This window comes from Euprymna scolopes, chromosome 14, assembly GCF_053919585.1.
Source record: "Euprymna scolopes isolate OS-2025 chromosome 14, ASM5391958v1, whole genome shotgun sequence".
In the NCBI taxonomy this organism is placed as follows: domain Eukaryota; kingdom Metazoa; phylum Mollusca; class Cephalopoda; order Sepiida; family Sepiolidae; genus Euprymna; species Euprymna scolopes.
The window spans coordinates 38238068-38262580 of record NC_136495.1 but is presented as its reverse complement, the minus strand read 5'-3'; the positions used below and the strand labels follow the sequence as shown (position 1 = coordinate 38262580).

Below are 24513 nucleotides of genomic sequence, written 5' to 3'. Positions count from 1 at the left end.
CTGTGCGTGTGTGAAAGTGTGCCAAACTGTGCGTGTGTGAAAGTGTGCCAAACTGTGCGTGTGTGAAAGTGTGCCAAACTGTGCGTGTGTGAAAGTGTGCCAATGTGTGCGTGTGTGAAAGTGTGCCAATGTGTGCATGTGTGAAAGTGTGCGTGTGTGAAAGTGTGCGTGTGTGAAAGTGTGCGTGTGTACGTGTGTGAAATTGTGTGTGTGTACGTGTGTGAAAGTGTGCGTGTGTACGTGTGTGAAAGTGTGCGTGTGTACGTGTGTGAAAGTGTGCGTGTGTACGTGTGTGAAAGTGTGCGTGTGTACGTGTGTGAAAGTGTGCGTGTGTACGTCCGAGTGAGTGTGTGTACGTCCGAGTGAGTGTGTGTACGTCCGAGTGTGTGTGTGTACGTCCGAGTGTGTGTGTGTACGTCCGAGTGTGTGTGTGTACGTCCGAGTGTGTGAGATACAATATAAGGATAAGAATCCAACAATATGAAATGAAAACATAGAAAAAGGATAAACAAAATACAATACAAAAGACTAGATCACATACAAATACATGTTGATTAACATTTTGATAAGATATTTGAGTGTAACACTAAAGACAGGAGTCATGTAATTTACCAAACTGACAAAGACATTACAAATTGGAGAATGATTATTATTATTAGTGTTGAGACTTTGGTTATGATGTCAGTTAACTGACAATAGACTGTAGTAAGCAAGTATTTCAAAGTCAAATAAGTTAATAAATGTGTAATAAACAAAAGGTATTCGCAAAACTATTTTCAATCGGAATGTGAAGAATGTGAATGATGTTGTAAATGGTAGAGTTAAATAGATTTCTGAAAGACACAAGAGAAAAAAAAATGAACAAGTTTATGCTAAGTGTAGTAAAGAGACAACCACACAAACATAACAGCCATTAGTTCACTAACAGTTGAAGAGACAAGTACACACTTGCTAACCAGAAAATGGTAGCGTGTAAAGAGTCTCAAAGCATGAATGAATCATGTTAATGGAAAATTGTTTCTCAAATGTTAAATAAACACAAATTGTTTTTTTTTTCTTACAATTGGGCAATTAACTGAGAAATGAAAACAGCAGTAGCACTAAAAACAAAATTGCAAATAGAAATAGCAACAGTTGAACAATATACAACAATCTATCGGATTCAGAAACCTTATTAAGCCAGCCTACACTTCATACAAGTAAGATAGGACTATTAAACATGATAAAAATTGCTCTCCTTGCACATACATTGGATTTCAACCATTAACCAACTTCAAAAAGGCTCCTATAATAAAAATATGCACATCTCCCACCAGACATTCAATTGGAATTTCTCATATATATATATATATATATATTCTTTCCTGGCAAAAGGATTGGTGAAAAATTCCATTAATCTGAACACGTTTTGAAATTCGAATTTTTTTTCACTCATTACTTCCAGCTTTCATCCTCTCTTGACTCCTTTTCTTTCCCGCACAGTTGTTTATATTTTGCCAATCTTTGCTATCCTCTATCCTTAAATGATACATCTTCAGATGAATCGTGACCCATTTTCCTTGCCTTCTTATTGATCTTATTTGAATTTATTGATCTTCTTATTTAAATTTATTGATCTTCTTATTTGAATGTATTGATCTTCTTATTTGAATGTATTGATCTTCTTATTTGAATGTATTGATCTTCTTATTTGAATGTATTGATCTTCTTATTTGAATGTATTGATCTTCTTATTTGAATTTATTGATCTTCTTATTTGAATTTATTGATCTTCTTATTTGAATTTATTGATCTTCTTATTTGAATTTATTGATCTTCTTATTTGAATTTATTGATCTTCTTATTTGAATTTATTGATCTTCTTATTTGAATTTATTGATCTTCTTATTTGAATTTATTGATCTTCTTATTTGAATTTATTGATCTTCTTATTTGAATTTATTGATCTTCTTATTTGAATTTATTGATCTTCTTATTTGAATTTATTGATCTTCTTATTTGAATTTATTGATCTTCTTATTTGAATTTATTGATCTTCTTATTTGAATTTATTGATCTTCTTATTTGAATTTATTGATCTTCTTATTTGAATTTATTGATCTTCTTATTTGAATTTATTGATCTTCTTATTTGAATTTATTGATCTTCTTATTTGAATTTATTGATCTTCTTATTTGAATTTATTGATCTTCTTATTTGAATTTATTGATCTTCTTATTTGAATTTATTGATCTTCTTATTTGAATGTATTGATCTTCTTATTTGAATGTATTGATCTTCTTATTTGAATGTATTGATCTTCTTATTTGAATGTATTGATCTTCTTATTTGAATGTATTGATCTTCTTATTTGAATGTATTGATCTTCTTATTTGAATGTATTGATCTTCTTATTTGAATGTATTGATCTTCTTATTTGAATGTATTGATCTTCTTATTTGAATGTATTGATCTTCTTATTTGAATGTATTGATCTTCTTATTTGAATGTATTGATCTTCTTATTTGAATGTATTGATCTTCTTATTTGAATTTATTGATCTTCTTATTTGAATTTATTGATCTTCTTATTTGAATGTATTGATCTTCTTATTTGAATGTATTGATCTTCTTATTTGAATTTATTGATCTTCTTATTTGAATTTATTGATCTTCTTATTTGAATTTATTGATCTTCTTATTTGAATTTATTGATCTTCTTATTTGAATTTATTGATCTTCTTATTTGAATTTATTGATCTTCTTATTTGAATTTATTGATCTTCTTATTTGAATTTATTGATCTTCTTATTTGAATTTATTGATCTTCTTATTTGAATGTATTGATCTTCTTATTTGAATGTATTGATCTTCTTATTTGAATTTATTGATCTTCTTATTTGAATTTATTGATCTTCTTATTTGAATTTATTGATCTTCTTATTTGAATGTATTGATCTTCTTATTTGAATTTATTGATCTTCTTATTTGAATTTATTGATCTTATTTGAATTTATTGATCTTCTTATTTGAATTTATTGATCTTCTTATTTGAATGTATTGATCTTCTTATTTGAATTTATTGATCTTCTTATTTGAATTTATTGATCTTCTTATTTAAATTTATTGATCTTCTTAAATTTATTGATCTTCTTAAATTTATTGATCTTCTTATTTAAATTTATTGATCTTCTTATTTAAATTTATTGATCTTCTTATTTAAATTTATTGATCTTCCTATTTGAATTTATTGATCTTCTTATTTGAATTTATTGATCTTCTTATTTGAATGTATTGATCTTATTTGAATACAACTATCATCCACATTCCTATGCTAATGCATGAACATAACGTTAATTATCTTTTTTGATGACAAATTTCTACCTTCCTACTGATCAAACTAATCCCCATCCTTTTCTCTTCTGCTAGCCATCATTTTTCTTACACCTTACATCCTCCATCATATCTATATATTATTATGCTTGTTGCTTCGACTGTTATCTTGGCCATCGCTTAGATTGAAAATGGAATATTCCAAATAGCTAATAAATATTTGAGTTTTAATAAAACAAAAAAAATAACATTTGTGTTGCTGATAAAATAAAACCTAGCCACATTCTAATTAAATAAAGAAAACTCTACCTACATTCTGATTGGATAAAAGAAACCTTGCTTACCAATGAAAAAAACTTATTTACTTTGGACTCAAACTATATTCCATAATATACAGAGTGAACCAGATTAAATATCACTCACCCATGGAATCGTTAATGAATTTAACAATCCTTTTTGCAATCCAACTAAATTGCTACAAATAATCTAGAATCAATTTCCATTCATGAATGTCCAACAGTTTTTGTGTTAGCGACATTCAATAAGAAAAATTGTCAATAACTAACATGCTCCTCTATTGTCACTTCCCTCATTTGAGTTGCTATGGCCTCTTCAGTTAAGAAATAGTCTGGGGATTGTTTTGATAGACATTATCTTTTAGATGGCCTCCACATTTTTATCTGTAAGGTTATGGTCCAGTAAGAGTGAAGTCCATAGCAAGTGTATCCATGCTGAGATTTAAAGGTCAGACATCAAGTCACATTCAAATGTGATCAGTGGTGTCAGGTGACATATCCCCTGCACTAACAATAGATGAATTTACAGCACTGTGCATTTTTTTCATGTTACCAGTAACCTAAGAGAAATCTATTCTTTATAAGGGATTTTTGTTTTATGCCGAGTAGAAACTTATTTTATCTACAGAGTGCACTCAACCTATGAGTAGAAAGCAAATGACAAAGGTTTTCTCAGATTCTCTCTCTGATCTTGAGCACATGGTACAATGGGGGAGGAGGTGGCTGGTTACTTTTAATGCATCTAAAACCAACCTCCTATCTTTACATCATCAACGCTCTGATCTCCATCTAGCATCAATTGATATAGGTGGTTCTCGTCTAGGGGAAGCTCCATGTTTTGATAAGCTTCTGGGCTCGACTTTTACCCCTGACCTGAAATGGAATACGTACATCAAGTCAGTTGCCAAGGTCGCTGGAAAAACGGTAGGATCCTTTTACCGCTCCAGAAGATATCTCACCCCTGATGCAATTCTCTATCTGTATAAAAGCCAAGTATGTCCAAGGATAGAGTACTGCCTCCACATCTGGGCAGGAGCTGCTAAAAACAGCCTATCTTGCCTTGACAGAGTACAAAATAGGGTTCGTGGCCTAGTGGGTGATGCCCTTTTCTCTTCCCTACAGCCTCTCTCCCACAGGAGAGACGTTGCAAGCCTGTCTTTGTTTTATCGTTACTACCATAGCAGATGCTCATCTGAGCTCCAATCTCTGGTCCCTTCTCGCCAAGCTTTCACGAAAAACAACCGTCTAGCTGAAACCACTGTCAAAAATTTCCCCCACTGCTTATCTGTGCCAAAATCAAAATGTAGATTCGATGAACAAAGTTTCTTTCCTAGAAGTGCACGCCTGTGGAACTGTTCCAGTTGCCTGTTTCCCACTTGACTACAACCTGGATGCTTAAACATGATGTTTTAATTTATGCAGATTGCCTATGTATTATTATAGAATCAATCCTTTATTGAATATTATATATTCAAAGGAATAATTTGCCCGGTGGACTAATTTGCAAAAATAAAAAATAAAAAAATAATATGATAAATAATGATGTAGTTCATCAAATTCCATCTGTTTACAATACCACATCAGCTAATATTTGGGCTTGAAGATGAATGCCCTTGAAACTCACTTCTAATTAATGTATAGTTTTAAAATATGCAAACAAAGAAATGATTTGCGGTGATTTTAAAATGGTACCTCTTCTATGGTAAATTGAATTCATTAATAAGAAAAAAATGGTGAGGTACACCCGGGCTTGAACACTGGATCATTCGATCTGTAGTTGAATACTCCACCACTCACCTATGTTTCCAGATATCAAAACTTTTTTTTGCTAAGAAATGATTTGCTGACATTTTATTATCTCTCTTGCCAGTGCAACCTAACATTTTCCCCTGTAAAAATTATTTTTGATCTTTAAGAAAGAAGGACTATTTTTAAGATCAGATTTTTTATATTTTCAATACTTAGACAAATTTCTGTACAAAACATATCTAAGAACACTGCCAGACAAAGTACTTTTGTGTGAAATTTACAAAAGATAGGCTCAGCGGTTTCGAGATCTATAAGGAAGGAACACACACATTGACTTTTTACATAATAGCAGAGATAAAGCTATACTTTGGAAAAATATTGGCTTTAGAATGATTTTAAGATATTTGAAAATTATATATATATAATAGATTTTTGTGTATATTTTTTTCATGGTTTAAACATGGTTTAGGAGTTTTAGCTGGCCATTCAATTGGTAGTCATCTCATTGCAAAAACCATGTCATCAAAATCAGATATACATGCATCTGGAGACTGAACTTAATATTTCTTAAAAACTTCTTTGAAGAACGACCCCAGTTTAACACACCTAAGATGAATTGCTGCACCAAGACAGACAACTTATTGTTTTTGTACAATACATTAGAACAACATTTGATAAAATAAAATGGTGCAATCATCCGACCAACTGAAAAAAAAAAAAAAAATGAAATTTATTATTCAAATTTACTTGAAATCTCATCTTCAATTATCTTATTTTGATTATTTTGTATTTATTACTAATGGAGATTTGATACATGTCTGAATCCAAACCTAGGGTTCTACATTGCGAGTAAAACAATCACATTTGCGAGTGATTTTTCAAAGTGGCGACTAGAAATAATGAAACGCTTATCTTTTAGCCACTGCATTTCTTCCAAAGCTCATTATTGAATGAAAAATCTTTAACTTTTTTTTTAAAAACGAACAAAGTCAAATTATTTAAACAATAAAAGGTTTAACAAAACAATACTTTTTTTTAATGAAGGCTGTTTAAAAAATCTGAAGAAATCAGAAGGTTTATACTTTCAAGTATCAACATAAAGTTTGTTGTATATTTAGAATTATTTAAAAATATACAGAAAATCTTTTTTTTTTTGGTTTTGTTTAATGGCATATCAACCCTTTGTGGGTTATTTAATGCCGAATCCAGTTATTTTGGGAATAGTATTCGATGTTGTCTCCAGTTATTTTAGCATTCCATTTGTTGGATTGATGTGAGTGGCTTCTTTTTGGTTGAACAAGCACAGATTATTTTTATTTATTAGATTTTCAATTTTCTTTCCCTTTCTATCCGTTTCCTTGCATCTTCATAAGGTGTTGTGACTATTTAAGTCCCCTGGGAAAATAAAGGGTTTGGATATTTGCTCGATTAAGCTCTCCAATTCATTTTCATCTATTTGTTCATGTGGAGGTATGTATAAAGAACAAATACTTATCAGTTTGTGTAAAGTTGCTCTTATGGCAACCGCTTGCAAATTTTTTTTTTTTTATTTCAATTTGGCTCTGGGGTATGTTATTTTTAACGAATACTGATACACCACCAGAGGCTCTAAGTCCTGTATTACACTGGTCAACAAATTTTTATTTTTTTTCTTTGGCAGACCATCTAGGAGTGTTTTCTGGGGTTTTGAAGGTCGCTGATTACGAATATACCATTGGTTTTGCCAGATTGGCTCTAGTTTAGAAGATACTGATAGCCCCAAATAAGCCTAAACTGCTAAAATTCTCCCTGAAATACTTCAATATAGAAGCAGTAAATAATAATTTTCTGATATTATTGAATCATTACAATGACTATGTATATATTGAAGTATTTCAGGGAGAATTTTTATATAATTATTTATATAGGGAGAATTTTTATATAATTATATACTGTAATTACTTAATAACATGTTCCATAAATATAGTTGCAGTATAAATTAAACAGTAATTAAGAATTTTCTTTTAAATTCCACAGTTGAAAATGAGTTCCAGAGAGAAAATGAGTTCTAGAAGATGTTGCAGATATGAACCGGATGTCTTTTGTTACATCTGTGGACAGTATATGATGGCACAACAAAAGAGGAATATTACAGACTTTGTCAAGAGGGCGTACAAAGCATACTTCGATATGATACTTGGTGACCATAAATGGCTGATTTGTTTGGACTTGAAAATGGTGAATTTTCTGCTTGGTCAGCAAAGTGGGTACACAAAGTATCCCTGCTTTCTTTGTTTGTGGGATAGCAGAGCAAGAATCCAGCACTGGAGAAGGGAGAACTGGCCAGAACGAGAAAGTCTCGAAGTCGGCACAGCCAACGTCATCAATGAGCCTTTGGTACCCAGGGATAGAATCATCTTCCCTCCATTGCATATAAAACTAGGGCTCATGAAGCAGTTTGTTAAGGCGTTGAACAAGGATGGGGATTGCTTCAAGTAAATATGCAGGCAATTTCCAGGTCTTCCCATCGAAAAAGCTAAAGGTGGCATCTTCGATGGACCTCAGATTCGAACGCTCATGAGGGATTCTGACTTCACTAATCATATTAACACGGTTGAGTTAAATGCTTGGATGTCATTCACAGATGTAGTGACAAACTTTTTGGGAAATTGCAAAGCTGACATTTACAAGCAATTGGTCCGTAAGATGCTTACTGCATACGGAAAACTAGGGGCAAATATGAGCATTAAAGTTCATTTCTTGTTTAGCCACCTCGACAGATTTCCTGGTAATCTTGGTGATTACAGTGAGGAGCAGGGAGAGAGATTCCATCAAGACATCAAAACAATGGAAGAGAGGTATCAAGGCAAATGGGATGAGCACATGATGGCAGACTACTGCTGGAACCTTTTGAGAGACTGCCCAAAAGTTGCTCACAAGCGAAAATCGTATAAACGTCAATTTTAGTTTTGTGAATAAAATATTGTTTTGTGTGTTCATTGTAACTAAGAATCTAATGTATAATGCTTTGCATTAATTTATGATATATAACTGATTATGTAAATGTTTTTTTTCACTTGGAGAATTAAAATTCAGCAAATTTTTAGCAAATTTTTTGTATATCCTCAAAATCTATGAAAAGTGTTCAGTTATAGGATAAATGAAATGATGTTATATCTAACTTAACTTGTTAGATTGAGATTTTACACTGTCTTTGTGCTTTAAGATTATCATAAAAATCAATATCTGACATTTATGCACTATTTAGCCGTTTTTTGTACGTTTAGCTATGGTCGCGAATGGGTGATTTCAGACAAACGACCCCCTGTGATATCTCAAAAACTAGAGCCAATTTGAAAAAACTAATGTCAGATTCGGATTCAGCGCCCTTGAAAACCCCAGAAACCAGTCTTACTTTGCCTGCCAAAAATATTGTGTTGACCAGTGTTATGAATGTTTGGTTTGATTTCATTTATAAATTTGGGCCAGTCGTTTGGTTCCTATTGTAACAATTTGTTTATTAGTATTTCATATTTGGAGTCTTTGTTAGTGATGTTGGATGATATACAACTTGAGGTGACTTCAGAGTACGTCTTTTCCTTCATGTATCCATCTACTATTTTCCTGGCTTTGAGGAAGGAAATGTTTTTGGTATGTTTTATTGACACTACTTCCTTTTCTTTCTTCCAGATTCTGCATGCTCTAGCATAAGCAGGATGGTTTCCTCCACAATTTGCACATTTGCAATCAAGATTGCAGTCATTAACAGTGTGGTCTGGATCTCTCTGGCCACATCTGCCACATACTGCTCGTCCACTACATGCATCCTCATGGTGCCCAAACTTCTGGCATTTAAAGCACCAAAGTGGGTTTGGTATAAAGGGTTCAACTTTTTCAACGTTGAACCCAATTTTGATTTCTTTTGGGATAGTGGGTCTATCGAACTGCATAATGTAAGTGTTCGTATGTATAGGCTGATTCTCTTTTTTTTATTGTAATTCTTTTAACATTTGTTACTCCTTGGTTTTTAAGTTCTTTTGTTATTTCTTCAGTAGTGCACATTGATAGGTCTTTCAATTTTACTACACCTTTGGATGTATTTAGATTCTTGTGTGGATAAGTTTTGATATTTATGTTGTGGAAAGTTTTCATTGACGTGGCATGTTTTTCTCTTTCCACTTCCACCAGTAGGGTTTTATTTTTTTAAAAAGTTTTTACATTTTTTGAGGTAATATATGCCGATATAATTTTATGTATAATAAACGGTGATAAGTCAGTTATTTTGGTTTCTTTGGTAGATTCCAATACAATAAATTTTGAGGATGTTTAATGTAGTTCATTATCTGAACTACCCGAGTCGACGTGTTAGCACTTGGAGTTTTTATGCATTGCCATATATATTTTAATTCATTGTTTATGCTCCCCACCCACCTCGGAGTCCAATATTGGGGCATGTTAAGGGGGAAACCCATCCGCCTTATCATGCCAGGGCTACATAAACAGTATACATATCCCAAATGGGAGCCATGAGCACCCATAATCACAATCCATGTCATTTGTGATAACTTCTGGCACTATACAGCCATGTCATGACTTTAATCATTCGGCACATTTGACCCTAGCCACCGCCTTCTAACACATGGAAAAGAGGGGAAAATATATATATAGTTTATAGTAGTATAGGGTAGAACTGTATTTGTTACGGTTTAGAGGAAATTGATAGAAAAGTAGATGTGTTAGGGCTTGACGTAACTAGCCGATTGATCGGATTGGGCCCCTCTGACCGCCCGTCTAGCCTTGTGCAAGGCCAAAGTGGAGTGTTGCAACTGTTATCTTTAATTTCCTTAGATATCAGTTGCTCAGCCACCAGGATCCTTTCCCCGAGTCATTACGGGTCGCCACCCACGGCCAACAGGTGGCCCCTTTAAGAGGCTTTTACTCTCTGCAGGGAGACAGTCAGTGTATTCTAATGCCCCACCGACGGGGTTAGGAAGTAGGGAAGAAAAAAAAAGGGAAAGGAAAGGGGGCTGTTTTTGTTTTTGCAGAACATAATCATATTCTAAAAATCATGTGAGTTTGGCTAGTAACTTTTCTATTTGGCTAGTAAACGAAAATATTTAATTGTCAAAGGTCAACTAAAGGTAAATGTGTCCATAGAGCCCTGCTATTACTTCTTTTTTATGGTCACTGCAAGAGGGCCAGGCTTTTCTTTTTTTTTTTTTAAATTATTATCAAGGCCTAATGGTTGTCCTAGGTTGGCCTCTGTCATAGCAGAAGTACCAATTCGAGAGGCAGGAAGGTTTACACTATTGCTTAACTCTTTCTCATCAATTGTGTAAGCAAGTTGATTGGTTCTTTTTATCTTGAACATCATCCTGCCAGCATAGAGTCTTGTTTTTGTTCATCTTTTCCAAAAGTTCCTCGTTGACAATGGCTTCTTACTGGTTGTTCAAAGCTGTCCTCATTAATAGAGGGAGCACCTCTGTTTGTAACCTGGAGAACCTAGTGAATGGCCTGAGGAAATGGCACACTTTTTATTATTGTATTTTCACCCCAAACAAGGAACAATGCCACTTTGATGTACAGGGCTACTCTCTGGGACATAATTTGCAAGGCTACTATGTAGGGAGTTGAGAAGCAAGATGTCTTTACATTACACTTGAACTTCTGCATGTCAGTATAGTCGGGAAGCAGGGACCCGGAAGGGAATTCCAAAGTCTAGCTGTCTGAGGGAAGCAACTATTAAGGTAGAAGGCTTTCTGGCATCTAGGGATCTTTACTGTGGGATTTAGCTGCTTGTCAGGTTTGTTGTGGGAACCTATTAAGTTGGTGACTTTGAACCTTGTCCAAGAGTGAGATTAGTAACAGATACACCAGCCCAAATGTGGCAACATTTCTCCATAGATGGCAAATGGTAGCCTTGTTGTGGTACAGGATACTCTCAGGTGAAAGTAACTTTCTAGCATGGTAGAGAGAGCCCACCTTCTTTGCAGCAGCCTTGGTAATGTCCTCAATATACCTGTTCCAATTCATGTTCCCTGTGAATGTTAAGTCAAGGAGTTTAAACAAAGCGCTTTCAGATAATGTATCATTAGCCATGGTCATCATTGGTTGAGAAGGTTTCTTGTAATTATTAAAGGAAAGAAGCTTACTCTTGGCAGCATTGAATGTTACCATCCATTTATGTCCCCATTCCACTACAGACTGGAGGTCTTCCTAGGGTTTCTGCCACTGACTTGGATAAGTGTTCATTTGTTTTCCCCTCGTGTCTTATAGAATGAACTGCCATCAGCAAATACACACATCTCAGAAACAATTTTATCAGGGAGGCCGTTTATGAATATCAGGAATAATAAAGGTCCAAAGATCGACTCCTGAAGCATACTCGCATTTATATCATTGTTTTGACATACAACCATTGAAAACAACCTGGATTCTTTCCTTATTTAAGAAGGATTTAATTATGTTAGGTAGTCAATGTTTTCTTCATATGAAAAGCTTACTCCTATCAGGGTGACCTGACAAACCCTAGTAGAGAGGCTGAAGACATTTGATGGCATCTCATTCTAATTATCTATTATTGTACTATTTTCTAATGTTTAATTTCGTTTGGTGAGGAGAGTGGAGTAGTTTAATATTTGTTATGATTATTCTCCTAGGCATTATCTTCAAGGTAGAGGATAGTATATATATGCTTGTTCAAGACACCATACTCCTAGATATTACCTCTTCCTTTAGGGGATGGATATGTAGTATCTATTTTGATCATTTATATCATTCTCCTAGGGATTACTTCCATTTTTCCTTAAGAAAGTGGAGTAGTATCCTCCTAGGCATTTTGAGAAGAGAATAGTGTAATATATGTTCTGTTGTTATGAGACTACCTTCCCAGGCATTAACTCTTTGGGGGGTGGGGATAGCTGATGTTGATAAGAATCATCACAATCCGCTGTTCATTAGCAAACTGAATGCTTACATCATATACACTAGCAAAAATGTGAACAGCGGGGGGGGGGGCATATCATTGCTAGTATTAATAATTACAAAGAATGAGAGAAAGTAACGAGTTACAAAAACATGATTTTTGTTTTTGTTTTTTTATTTTGTAAAAAGGATGACACCATTGATTAGAAGAAAAGAATGAACCTCCCCCCATCCCTACGCCATTCCAAATGATCCGATAAACTACAAACAAAAAGATGAATCAACTTACTTTGAGGCTGTGAAAATGGCAGAGGAATTGGTTGCAATGGCAGTTATGTGAGAGTTATGAGCTTTGATCTCGCCAATCGGGGAACAGTCACCAATTTGCCACAACTTAAGGTAACCACTTCGACAACCACTAAGTAAGATGTTGTGTTTCGGCATCACTGCAAGACCACAGATCCAATCCTTGTGTGCACAATTCACAGACTAAAAATACAAGATTTTTTTGTTAATGTTTTCAAAAGCAAACAAAATATGTATCAAAACAATGAAAATAGATTAAAGTTTTTAAATGAAAAAATAAACAGCAAAACATATCTACACAATATGTACATGCATCAATAAATTTTAAATATTTTTTTTTCAATTTTGAGATTTAAAAAAAAAAAAAAAATTCATTGTAATGCTGTTACACCAAATAATGTATGCAGCATGGCAGTTTTTATTTGTTTCCAAATATAAAAGCCTGTACTGTATTTCAAATGTTTATGCGTGTTTATTATTGATGTGTCATATAGCCGTTATCCTCATTGATGGGATTCACTTGTCAGTGAAGATATCATGTATCAAAAAAAGAAACAAAAAATCTGGATTTACTTGGTATCTTCCAACAGTTGATCATCTATTTTATAGTAAAGTAGAACACAAATACTCTAGCAAAAACGATTGGTACTCTTGCATAATTTGACCCGAATTCTCATGAATTCCTGTCAAGCATGGATCGGGCGAGACCGGCAATCATCAGTGTCAGCCGAGCGTTGTTCAAAAATGTTGAAACGTTAACTCGACTATTTTATTTATTTACTTTTTTTTTTCTGTTATGTTTTGAGTAATTTTTAAGGTGATATTAAGGAGGCGGGAGTGACTTTATTTTCTGATTAGTTATTTATTTATTATTATTTAATTGAATTTTTGGGAGTTTGATTAGCCAATCAAAAAGCACTATCTAAATGGAAGCAGACAGTCGAATTGGGCGAAAGCAACTAAACCAACAAAAAAAGCTGACGAATATATTTTCAAACTCGCCAAACAGAAAAATGACAGGCAAGAAAATAAATCTATACATGTTAGAAAAAGAAATGAAAACATCGATGCAGACAATCTCATTGTCAGGAGAAGAAATTGCTTTCCCAAAAAACGAGGTGCAACAATTGTAAACACAAATGTTTACTTAAAAAAAAGATTGTGTGTAAAGGATGGTTTCTCCTGGAGATGTACAAATGGACAGTGCCACTAAAAAAACTTGCCTGAACAACAAGTCTTGAAAATAAAAAAAACAAACAGGAAAAAAAAAATATGGTTACAATTAAGAAAACAAAACAAACAAAAAAAATTTGTACTTACACCTAACAATTATATGGTTAAAAAATCTTTTCTTGGAGAGAAAAAAAATAAAAACTTTCTGTTGATAAATATTTTGAAAAATAAAAAATAAATACTAAAATGAAATAAACATTTTCATTTTTCAAGGTAGTTTTATTTTTGTTATTTTTTATTATTTGCATTTGTATTTTTTCCGGTTTGTTTTGTTTTCATTAGTCTGCGTCTGTTACGATGTTTTGTTGACACCAATAATTGCCGGTCTCGCCCGATCCATGCTTGACAGGAATTCATGAGAATTTGGGTCAAATTATGCAAGAGTACTAATTCCTTTAATGTCTCACACACTCATTTCTTTATGTACAGTATGTTCCCATTGTAGACAACACTATGGAAGCAAAGTGAAAAACTTTTACTTCTCAAAATTAAGTTTACTCTCGGCTGTTTTCTGATCACTTCACTGTATTTATGACAATCTGGTTATATTTTTATACAATACTAGCAGGGGGGGGGGGTACCCGGCGTTGCCCGGGTGATTCTAGGTGTGTGCATTGGGGGGGGGGAGAACAAAAAGGAAACTTAACCCTGTTTAAATATTAAAAAGACGATAAAAACAATTTTAAAAATGGATAAAAAAAAAAAAAAATAAGGGAGGGGGCTTGGTGACAGGTTGGCTCAAACCTGGAGCCTTGAGGCCCATAGGCTAAGCCTGAACAACTGTGCTACAGCGACAGTCAATGTAAGACCAATTAAAAAGTGAATGTCAAACATCACGCTATTTCCCAGTTTTTAATGAGGTCAAATCGTTTTACTGCGGGATAGTTGACGGTAACGTTTACATCCGGTTCGAATCCAGTTTTGCTGTTTTTATACTGAAAAGTGAAAGCAACATGCGGCGATCCGAATATGTGGAATATTTATCTTTTGAAAGTCGGGCAAATTAAATAGACAAGTGACCCCCGTTGTTAACTCATAGATATTATCATTTAGACATGATATAAAAAGTTTTAAGTGAGTCGACCGATCGCTTCTCGGACATACACAAAAAGCGCACATACATAGATACACACACACATTTTCACTATATATATATATATATATATATATATATATATATATATATAGAGAGAGAGAGAGAGAGAGAGATAACATGACAGCTCCTGACATAGCTGCTATACAATTTACTTTCGATGTACAGAGAGATAATTTGCAATACCATCAGAGGCAACAGCTCACAAAATTTTGTCCAGGTTGCCTTCACCCTTGTGACTGTATGGAGTTCATTCACCACCCGCACTCAGCTGATCTAGGTAGAAGAAAGAGTCTACTACATCTAGAGTATTGTTATCTAGTACCATCCCTTTTTTTGGAACAACTGGCAACAGGGTATGTCTGTCCTACGTATTTCTTGGAGGTTATATTCAGGGCCAACTTAGCATTCACATCAATACACTGATTCACAATAAACACAGATTACATTGCATAAAACACCCCTCCAGCCCACAGAAGTAGGATACTGATCAAAGACTTTAGGGAGGATATACTAGATCCATACACCATCACTTTGATTCGAAATAAGTTCACTCTCAAACCCTTGACCTCCATTGACATCCTAATTTCAAACACATTCTAATCACTAACCTATATCTTAAATAATCTTATTTTCCAAATAATTGTTCAAAATTACAACATGGGGGAACTTGGAATTTTTTAATTAAAAAATTTTTTCTTAGATTGTGGAGTCAGAAAATGATAACCAAAGAAAAATATATTTGTATGTCATAGTTTTGCTTATATTCAGTTTGAAAATAAAACATTTTTATTTTAAAAAAATTATTTTTATAAATTAACAAAATTATGCATAAATAGGTTAACATGTACAGACATCTTGCTGTTCAATTCCCTACAGTATCTCAAATTTTGTTACAAATAGTAGCCCCTTACATCCAAGTGGCACTGTGCCTTGTGTGGGGTGAAAAAGCAGTGTAGAAAAAAAAAAAAAAAAAAAAAAAATTGCAAGAGATCCTCTGGTATCGTCATGCAGTGTCTGTGTGTATGCAAAGCAAGCACAACTTATAGGAAACTCAAATAGAGACTATGGATAAATTAACGTGGTACCCTCCAAGGGAAGTACAAAATCTACACAACTGTTGTTCCGTTAACCGTATAAAGCAGAAACGGAGTATATACAGTTGAACCTCAAGGGGCATTAATCCATTCCGAGGTTGGTATTGTAAGGTAAAAATCGCTGTATGGTAGGGCCTAAGCAAAATTTTATACAGTACATATTAACAATTAGTAACAAAATACAGTACAATATATAATACACATGTATATATTATCAAATCACATAAATAACACTGTAAGATGGGGTAAATACCATAACCAGAGACCAAAAAAAACATTCTATATCGTAACCTGAAAAAAACGTATCCTGTGGCCACCGTATCCCAGTGTTTGTACTGTATTAATAAGTATGAAACCATATAAAACAGAAACAGTATATACTGTAGTAAAGTGAAAAGGTTGTATGTATAATCTTGTGGACATTACGAACATAATTTAGTAGGACAAGGTCATCAATCGGAAAATACTGGAACATGCAACCGTCTATGGCAGATCTCCAGTTCAAAGAAATTGAAAAACAAACAAAATAAAAATGTCTCACCTGTTTCATCTGCTGATCATTAAGGTCCCATTTTTTGATGCACCGATCTCGGGAACCACTGAATAGAATATTATCCTGCATAGCCAGAGACTGAACGCCATCGTAATGTGGCGGTTCCAAATTGTAAGTTGGAGAGATGAGACTCGACGTCGTATCAGGGATTTCGAATACCTATGAAATGCGAGAATACGGACACAATTTGAATGCACAAAATCAGTTAAACTTGTAAACAATTCTATACTTAACACCGATTTCATACAAATTTACGGAATTCAATCTTCAAAAACCATTTTACAAAAGCCTTTTACATTATCAATACATCAACGTACGGATCCAATTCTGTTAAATATTTCATCTGAGTTCCAAAAAACTGCACTCTTAATTTTTTCTGTTACAATTGTTTCGATCTATTTTGTATGATGGTTAGAATGTTGGCTAATGGGATCAAAGCTCAGGGTTCAATCCTTGGTTTGAAAGATACCAAAATACTAAGAAAAAAAAAAAAAAGAAAAGAAAAATGATACTTGATGCCATTTTTCTAAACACTTGGCATTATAATTTTAATTAAGCATAAGTCATATTGGGGAAAGAAGTAGCACACTGCCCTACACTTTGGTGTAATAACTAATGAAAAGGGAGCCTTCAGGTTGCCCTCTACTATGGTCAACCACTTGTTTGTATACCATTGTTTTTGAATTCATATTAATTGCACATTAGAATATTCTATGCTATTGTGCTACTCTTAATTTAGGATTCCTATCCCTTACATTAAAAAAAATAAAAAAATAAAGAAAAATTTGTATGATGTATATACCCATGATAAAATGAAAATATATTCCAAAAATCACATAAATTGATAAAACAGATTTATTTTTTAAATAAGAAAATATTTTATGATTAGAGGAATGACCGTTTTGCCCACCATTTAGAAAAAAAATAATAAATAAAAAATCAATAATTCAAAACTTGAGATTTGCGTTGTAATGCCTACAAATTCCCATTAATCTCTTAAAAATGATTTTCTTTATAAAAATAAAGCTATTTCATCAATTTACGTGATTTGGGAATATACTTTCATTTCATCACAGGTGCATACATCACAGATTTTTCTTTATTTTTCAATATAGGGAGAACTCTAGACACTATTGCTGTTTTTAATCTTATTGTAAAAATAAAACACTATTTGCAAAATATACTCAATTGGACAGCAAGTTCAGTTTCTCAAACTTAATCTTTGTTTAAAATGATTAAATAGCAAGAGAAATGTCTACCTTTATATAATGATCTTTTGATCCGCTGACAACAATTTGCTTCTCTTCTTTTTCGGCCAAAGCCAACACCATCACTTGAGCTTGGTGGCCTGTAAGCTTGCTTATACAAGCTTGGGTTTGGCTGGAAACAAAACAAACATTTTGAAAACAAACTTTATAAGTTGTAATGAAAATAAATTGGAATTGTTTTTAAAGTAAAATCTAATCTAAATGAATACAAGTTGGTTTTCATTTATTAGACATCTATATTACAATCAAAATCGCTGTTATTTAAAGCAATAATACAAGCATTTTAAAATGTGTGTATGTATATATATATATATATTTATAAATGACAGTGCTTATTTAGAGCTGGATTTATTTAAAAAATTCTTTATGATGTACATACTCGTCATGGAACAAAAATGTCATATTCCAAAAATCATAAATTGATCAAATAGGTTTTGTTTTTAACTAAGAAAAAAAAATGATTTTTAGCAATTGAAGTCTTAACTATTTTGAATACAAACAAAATCTCAGTAATATTGGAATTATTAAGGAGTCACTAACGGGGTGCCCTGTGATTGGATGAAAAACAACCAATCACAGACCTCCCCCTTTTTAGATTCCTCCCAACCCCTCGAGAGCAGTTATTTCGAATTCTCTTCCTCTTTTGCTTGTTGACCCCCTGAAGACAACACGTGTTTTTCAGTCTTCTCCGCCATTCATACCGGACATGAGGGAGAAGTTTCAACAGCAACTGCAGCACGAAAATACAAGGCTTCCTTCTTTTTTACCTCAACCCGGCCAAATTCCACAGGAAACAAACAGTGTTAAAAGGACGAATAATAGTTAAGTTCCGCAAAGCGACTGCTTTTGCAAAGAAACATTCTTCCTTCTCTTTCCTATTAATGCAAGTTTTCTTATAACAACTACATTTGTGTTGTGTTTCCTCCTTATTGTCGACGTCACTTATTTTTGTTACCGTTTATAGTTGGGAAATTCCCAATTGTAGCTAAATTGGTGCGCTTGAATTTTAGAACAAAATAGTGACTCTTGGATGCCATCTCGCTTCATAAAATTGAATATTTTTAGCTAAAAACTATCACATCAATTTACCTAGTTTTTGGAATATAACATCTTTGTTCTATGACGAATACATACATCATAAAGATTTTTTTTTTTTACATAAGTGTAACTCTAAATAAGCAGCTAACAAAAACCAAACACTTGTTCAGGTATTTTGCATAACTTAACAATTTATAATCAATGTTTACCATTATTCAATTTATTGCCCTATTTCATATTTACAGGGTGTCCACAAAGTCTGGCTACATAATGTAGTCAGACTTTGTGGATACCCTGTATGTATATATATATAGTTTTGTTGATATTAACAGTAATTAACCTGATTTTAAAAATGGATCAATTACCAAAACCTTTAACAAATGTTCAAAAATTTTCAAAGGAGGCAATTTAAAAAAACTAGTCGTTTTTAACGTGACAATTGATTTATATTAAAGATATACAAGTTATACATTTTAAAAATAGAGCTAGATTAATAGACAAATAGAAAGTTTGTTTTTTTTTGCTTTTATTCACACACACACACACACATTTTTTTTTTATTCTAAATACAGACAGGAAAGAAAAATAGGGTCAAAGTATTGATTACCTCCTGATATCCCAAATGCGAACCAGATTTCCAACAGCAGAGAATAGTGTTGTGCCATCCGCAGAGAGAGCAATGTCATTAATGATTTGCTCACCACGACCAAGATCCCCCTGCCGAGTTTGATACATTGTGGGAATATTGGTTAAGCCAGATGAGCTAGAAATTAAAAGCATAATTTAATATCAAACATTTTTAATTAGTTTTCACATACATACACATATATAGAAAACAAAATTGATGAAAATAAAAATTAGACCACTATTAACAAAATGGTTGAAAATAAATACATATAAAATTTATAAGTAATACATTTTTTACTGATTTTTATCCTTTGATAAAAGCCTACCTTCGAAAATTCATCAGTTAAGGATTATTCGTTTTGATTCTTTGTTCGAATATTTGATTAAAATTGTAATTTATTCAATTTTCATTTCTCCAATTTTCTTCTTTGTTAATTGCTCTATCTAGTATATTGAGCTTTTCATAATAGGTTTTAATGTAATACTTATCTTTGTAATTTTAATAACACATGCACATATATAAGGTACATGTGCAAGATATTTGAGAGCATCTTTTACAAAAGTAGGAATATTATTTAACTTCATATTTTCATATTTCAGAATCATCAATGGCTAACACAAGAAGCATGCATAACTAACATATGAATATAGAAATTTGTAAATAGAATGATTTTGAAAAGTGGCTGAATCTTTCGTTTGTAAAGTATTAGAGACTTAAGATTAGTAGATACAATTATTAAACATAAGAGACATAAAAGTTGATTATAATAGATTTATATTAAATGATATGTAATGGAAGTGTTTTTACTCTTAAGTAACACTGACAGCATTTAAAATTCACTTGATTATTCATTTATAAAGTTCGCATGAAATTAGATGCTTAAATATCAAAATACAATAAACAATGATAGCATTAAAGCAAAAAACACAAAATAAAATTCAATCATTTCTACAATATAAGCAAATTTGTTACAAATAAATTTCAGTCTATGCCTTACTTGTTCACCAAGTTCGAATCATGAATGTCCAATAGTCTGTTCTGTTACCATTCAATGATATGATCCAAATCTCTACCTCTGTCTTGATCAATACTGTGTGCTACTTGATGGTCTGTTTTATAAGTGTTCTATGATAGGCATACATGAAGACGATGTGCAAAATTAGGTTGTCGAGAAAGTTCTTGCGGAATTTTTAATTTTGATTTCAATTATGTATTTTCAAATAAGTTTTTATTATAACTAGCGGGGGGGGGGGGGGTACCCGGCGTTGCCCGGGTGTTTGTAGGTGTGTGTGTTTTTTGGTTAAATGAAAAGAAAAATCGTTTGTTGTTTAACAAAAAAAACAAAAACAAAAAAAAAAAAAAACAAAGCCTTGACGCGCAGTTGGAAAATAGTAAAGTGTGAAAAAAGAAAAAAAAAGAAAAAAAACGTGCGACCTGGCAGGTGCCCGTTTTTGACGAGTCAATGACGTGAACTTTGAGTGCAAGTCTGTTGGCATCTTTTTTTATACGAAAAGCTTAATGCACATGCAGCAATCGTAAGCAATAGGTATTCAGCAGTTAACATTTTCTGCGGGACAGTTTTTAATGAGGTCAATAAACCGGCTTGTTTGTTTTTAACAAACTTTGGGGAAACTAACTCCCTGTTTATTAGGGGGAGTATCTCATCTCGAAATGAAAGCAACCGTCTGATATGACAAAGCCGACATTGATCAAACGTTAGATAGCTTTCTAGAGACCACTGGCCAGCAATTTGAATTGAGTTTCGCTTTTTTTTATACCGAAAAACAAATGTAACACGTGCCGATCCGAAAATGTCAAATAATTAACGTTTCAAAGTCAGGCAAATTAAATAGAGGGGATCACCGTTGTTAAGTCGTAGATATTATCATTTAGACGCGATATAAAAAGTTTTAAAAATGAGCCACAGCCTCGAGAATCCGCCGGAAAAGAAGCCTTTCTCAGACATACACAAAAATTGAACATACATACATTTTCGCTTCTATATATATATATATATATATATATATATATACTAGCTGTACCCTGCCACGTGTTGCTGTGGCTCAAATTGGCGCAATGGAAAAAGTTCCAAAATGAGAAAAAGCATGTTTCTTATAGGTTTAATTTTCCATTTTGCATTGGTATACAGTTTTTGTTATTCCATTTTCTTAGCTGATATAGAGATTTTCCGGTTTGGTGACTCTTGAATATGTAACATAAATTGTCCATGTGAAAAACAGTCAGTGTGTAACTGTAAGGCCCACAATTGTAAAGATTGTTCCCTGTGCTTTGTTGATGGTTATTGCAAATGACAATGAAATTGGAAAGTTCAATTTCCTAAAGTGTAATGATGTATCCGGTGGAATCATAGGAATGCATGGAATGAAGATATATTCATCTGTGAAAGGTCCTGTTAAGATTGTTGTTTCTATGATATTGTTTGTTAATTTTTTTTTTACTGCAAGCTATGTGCCATTGCAAAGGTTAGATTGGTTTATATTTCACAACATGATAATTAGTACACCAAATTTCAGTTGCAATACATGCGGTGGCATCCCTGGCAAATATAGCTGTTGGATAATTAACCACTTTATCTGCTTTCACAACAGTGTCGATGGATTTGTATTTGACTACTTCACTTGGAATTTTACATTGAATAATAGCGTTAAGTTCATAGGCATCTTCGTATTGACCTGCAAGAATAGCTCATTCACTCAGTCAAATGGAATTCTTATAATTTGAATATCTGCAAAAACCTTTTAAACTAACTATTCTTTTGATGAAATTAACTTACAGAAGTTAAAAGTCAAAGAATTTTGCCCTTAACTCTGATCAGCTGGCACTTTTTCGTACCCAATTTCCCACAAGTGATGCAAAAGTTTTTGTGCGGATCGAACAGTCTGCAACTAGACATTCATATTTTGAGTTAAGTTTAATGCCTTCACATGGAACAAGAAAGTAGAGTATTTGAGGCAAGCATTTATTCCATCTGTTGGTGTTGATTGAAGAATAACCGGTAACATTTGTCTGAAATCTCCTGCAAGCAATATTACTGCATTCCCAAATGGTCTGACATTGCCAAGCAAATCTTGCAAGGATCGACCAAGAGCCTCAAGTGATTTTTTGCGTACCATTGTGCATTCATCCTAAACAATAAGTTTGCATTTCTGCAATATTTTTCCCCATATTGAATGTTTTGGAGATGTTAAACATGAGATTTTTGAAAAATTGAATGTTTTAAAGTAGAATAAATAATTCTTCTACTTGGCAGCAAGGTCACAGGTATTCCTCATGCAGCAAGGGCTAAGGCTATGTCATTTTGTTACTAAATGGCTGTCAAAATCAATTTAATTAGAAAGGTTTTACCAGTTACTTCTGGTGCTGTTCAAGGTAGCAGTAATTTCCAAATAACTTCTATTCTCACAGTCAGTAAATTAGGTGACTAAAATAGGATTTATCCATGTTTTGACAATGCCTTATTGACTGTAATTAATTTAGGAGACTAAAATAGGATGAGGGATTAGAGATGGACAGATAGAGAGGAAGATATATAGATAGAAAAGAGAAAGTGAGAGGAAAATAGAGAAAGAGAAGGAGATAGAGAGATAAAGGGATTGATAGATAAACAGAGAGAGGGGGAGAGTTAGAAACAGAGGGATGAGACAGAGGAAAGGAGAGAGAGAGGGAGTTAGAGAGAGAAAGGGGCTCAAAGAGATGGAGAGGGTGATATAGAGAGAAAGATAGATTGAGAGAGGGAAAGGGAGAGATGGATAGAGAGAGATATTAAGAGAGGAAGAGAGAGGGGGAGAAAAACAGAAGGTGAACTACACTTCACCGTTTGTTTCCTCATTCAGTAGAGAAGAAATCTTTCGAGACTGAGGCAATTTTAATGTTTTGTTATTATCCAGAGTACCCCTTTTTTTTGGGGGGGGAGCTAGATTTTCCTCACATTAGAAACTGACCAGGTTATCTGTACTTTCACTTAACAAATTAATAAAACAAAAACATATTGTAGAATTTGAATTTAACATGAAAATACTATTTTAAAAAATAGCACGATAACATAAGTGCATAAGTGCCACTTTAGGTACTCCTTGGGCGTTGAGTTCCATGGCAATCAGCATAATTATTTAATGGTCGCTCCCTTAGCCCCCCCCCCCCAGTCAAGGCTAATGCATGCGCAGGTAACATTTTTTTTTATTTACTGACGTTGGCTTAGTAACTAAACGATTTGATAATTTCGTAACCCTTAAACGCATGCCGGAAGATTTAAATTGGTTCATTATTGTAATGAAAAAAAAAAAAAGTTTCATTCAACACAAAACCAAAAACACATTAATGATAAATGATTTATTATTCTATTCATTGAAATTTAGTAATTTTTAAATAAAAAAGTTAAAAAAAAAAAGTTAATAAAAAAATAGTTGCTTATGTACGCATAAAAAACTTTTTTTTTTTTTTTTTTTGTTTTTTTTTGGATTAGGTCCACCTTATAATCACCCCCAACCTCCTCATCTTAAGAACAGCTTCCGGAATAAACACCACTTTTGGAGGGGGGCGGGGGGGGGATATTTGCAAAATTTAACTGATATTTGTTGTCAGCATACCCACCCGAAAATACTATTTAAAAAAAAAAAAAAAAAAAAAAAAAGAGGGGTTCAGTGGCCGTGGCAGAGAAGTAGATTTATTTATCAATAAAAGTTGCGAAGAAGTAAATTTATTTATCAATAAAAGTCGTCATTTAAAAAAGAAAATTGTGGAGGTGGACCTAAATGCAAATATTTACCCAAAAAATTATCCCGAAGTTTATTACAAAAACGTTTTGTTTTCGCACTATTCAACAATTTGTTCATCCGCGCATGTAAATTAAAAAATATTTGTAAAAGTGAGAAGTTATCAGTAAATGATTTAGTTTTTTTTTTAAATTTATTTATTTTTTTTTTTTTACATTAGGTCCACCTCCACGAATGTTAAGAACGGCTTTCAGAATAAACACCCTCAACCTCTCCATATTAACAACGGATTTCGGAATAAACAC

At 33.1% G+C, this 24513-nt stretch overlaps 1 protein-coding gene across 9 annotated transcripts in view; it reads right to left on the bottom strand.

Moving 5' to 3' along the window:
• Positions 1 to 24513, bottom strand: part of LOC145292962 (kinesin-like protein KIF21A) — a 267292-nt gene that overhangs the window by 12837 nt on the left and 229942 nt on the right. For all 9 annotated transcript variants that reach the window (XM_080139175.1, XM_080139176.1, XM_080139177.1 and 6 more), the window contains 4 exons: positions 19455 to 19610; positions 17801 to 17921; positions 16530 to 16700; positions 12549 to 12748 (listed from right to left, as the gene is read on the bottom strand). In XM_080139175.1, coding sequence (XP_079995301.1) covers positions 12549 to 12748; positions 16530 to 16700; positions 17801 to 17921; positions 19455 to 19610 — 648 coding nt within the window. The remainder of the gene's footprint in view (positions 1 to 12548; positions 12749 to 16529; positions 16701 to 17800; positions 17922 to 19454; positions 19611 to 24513) is intronic.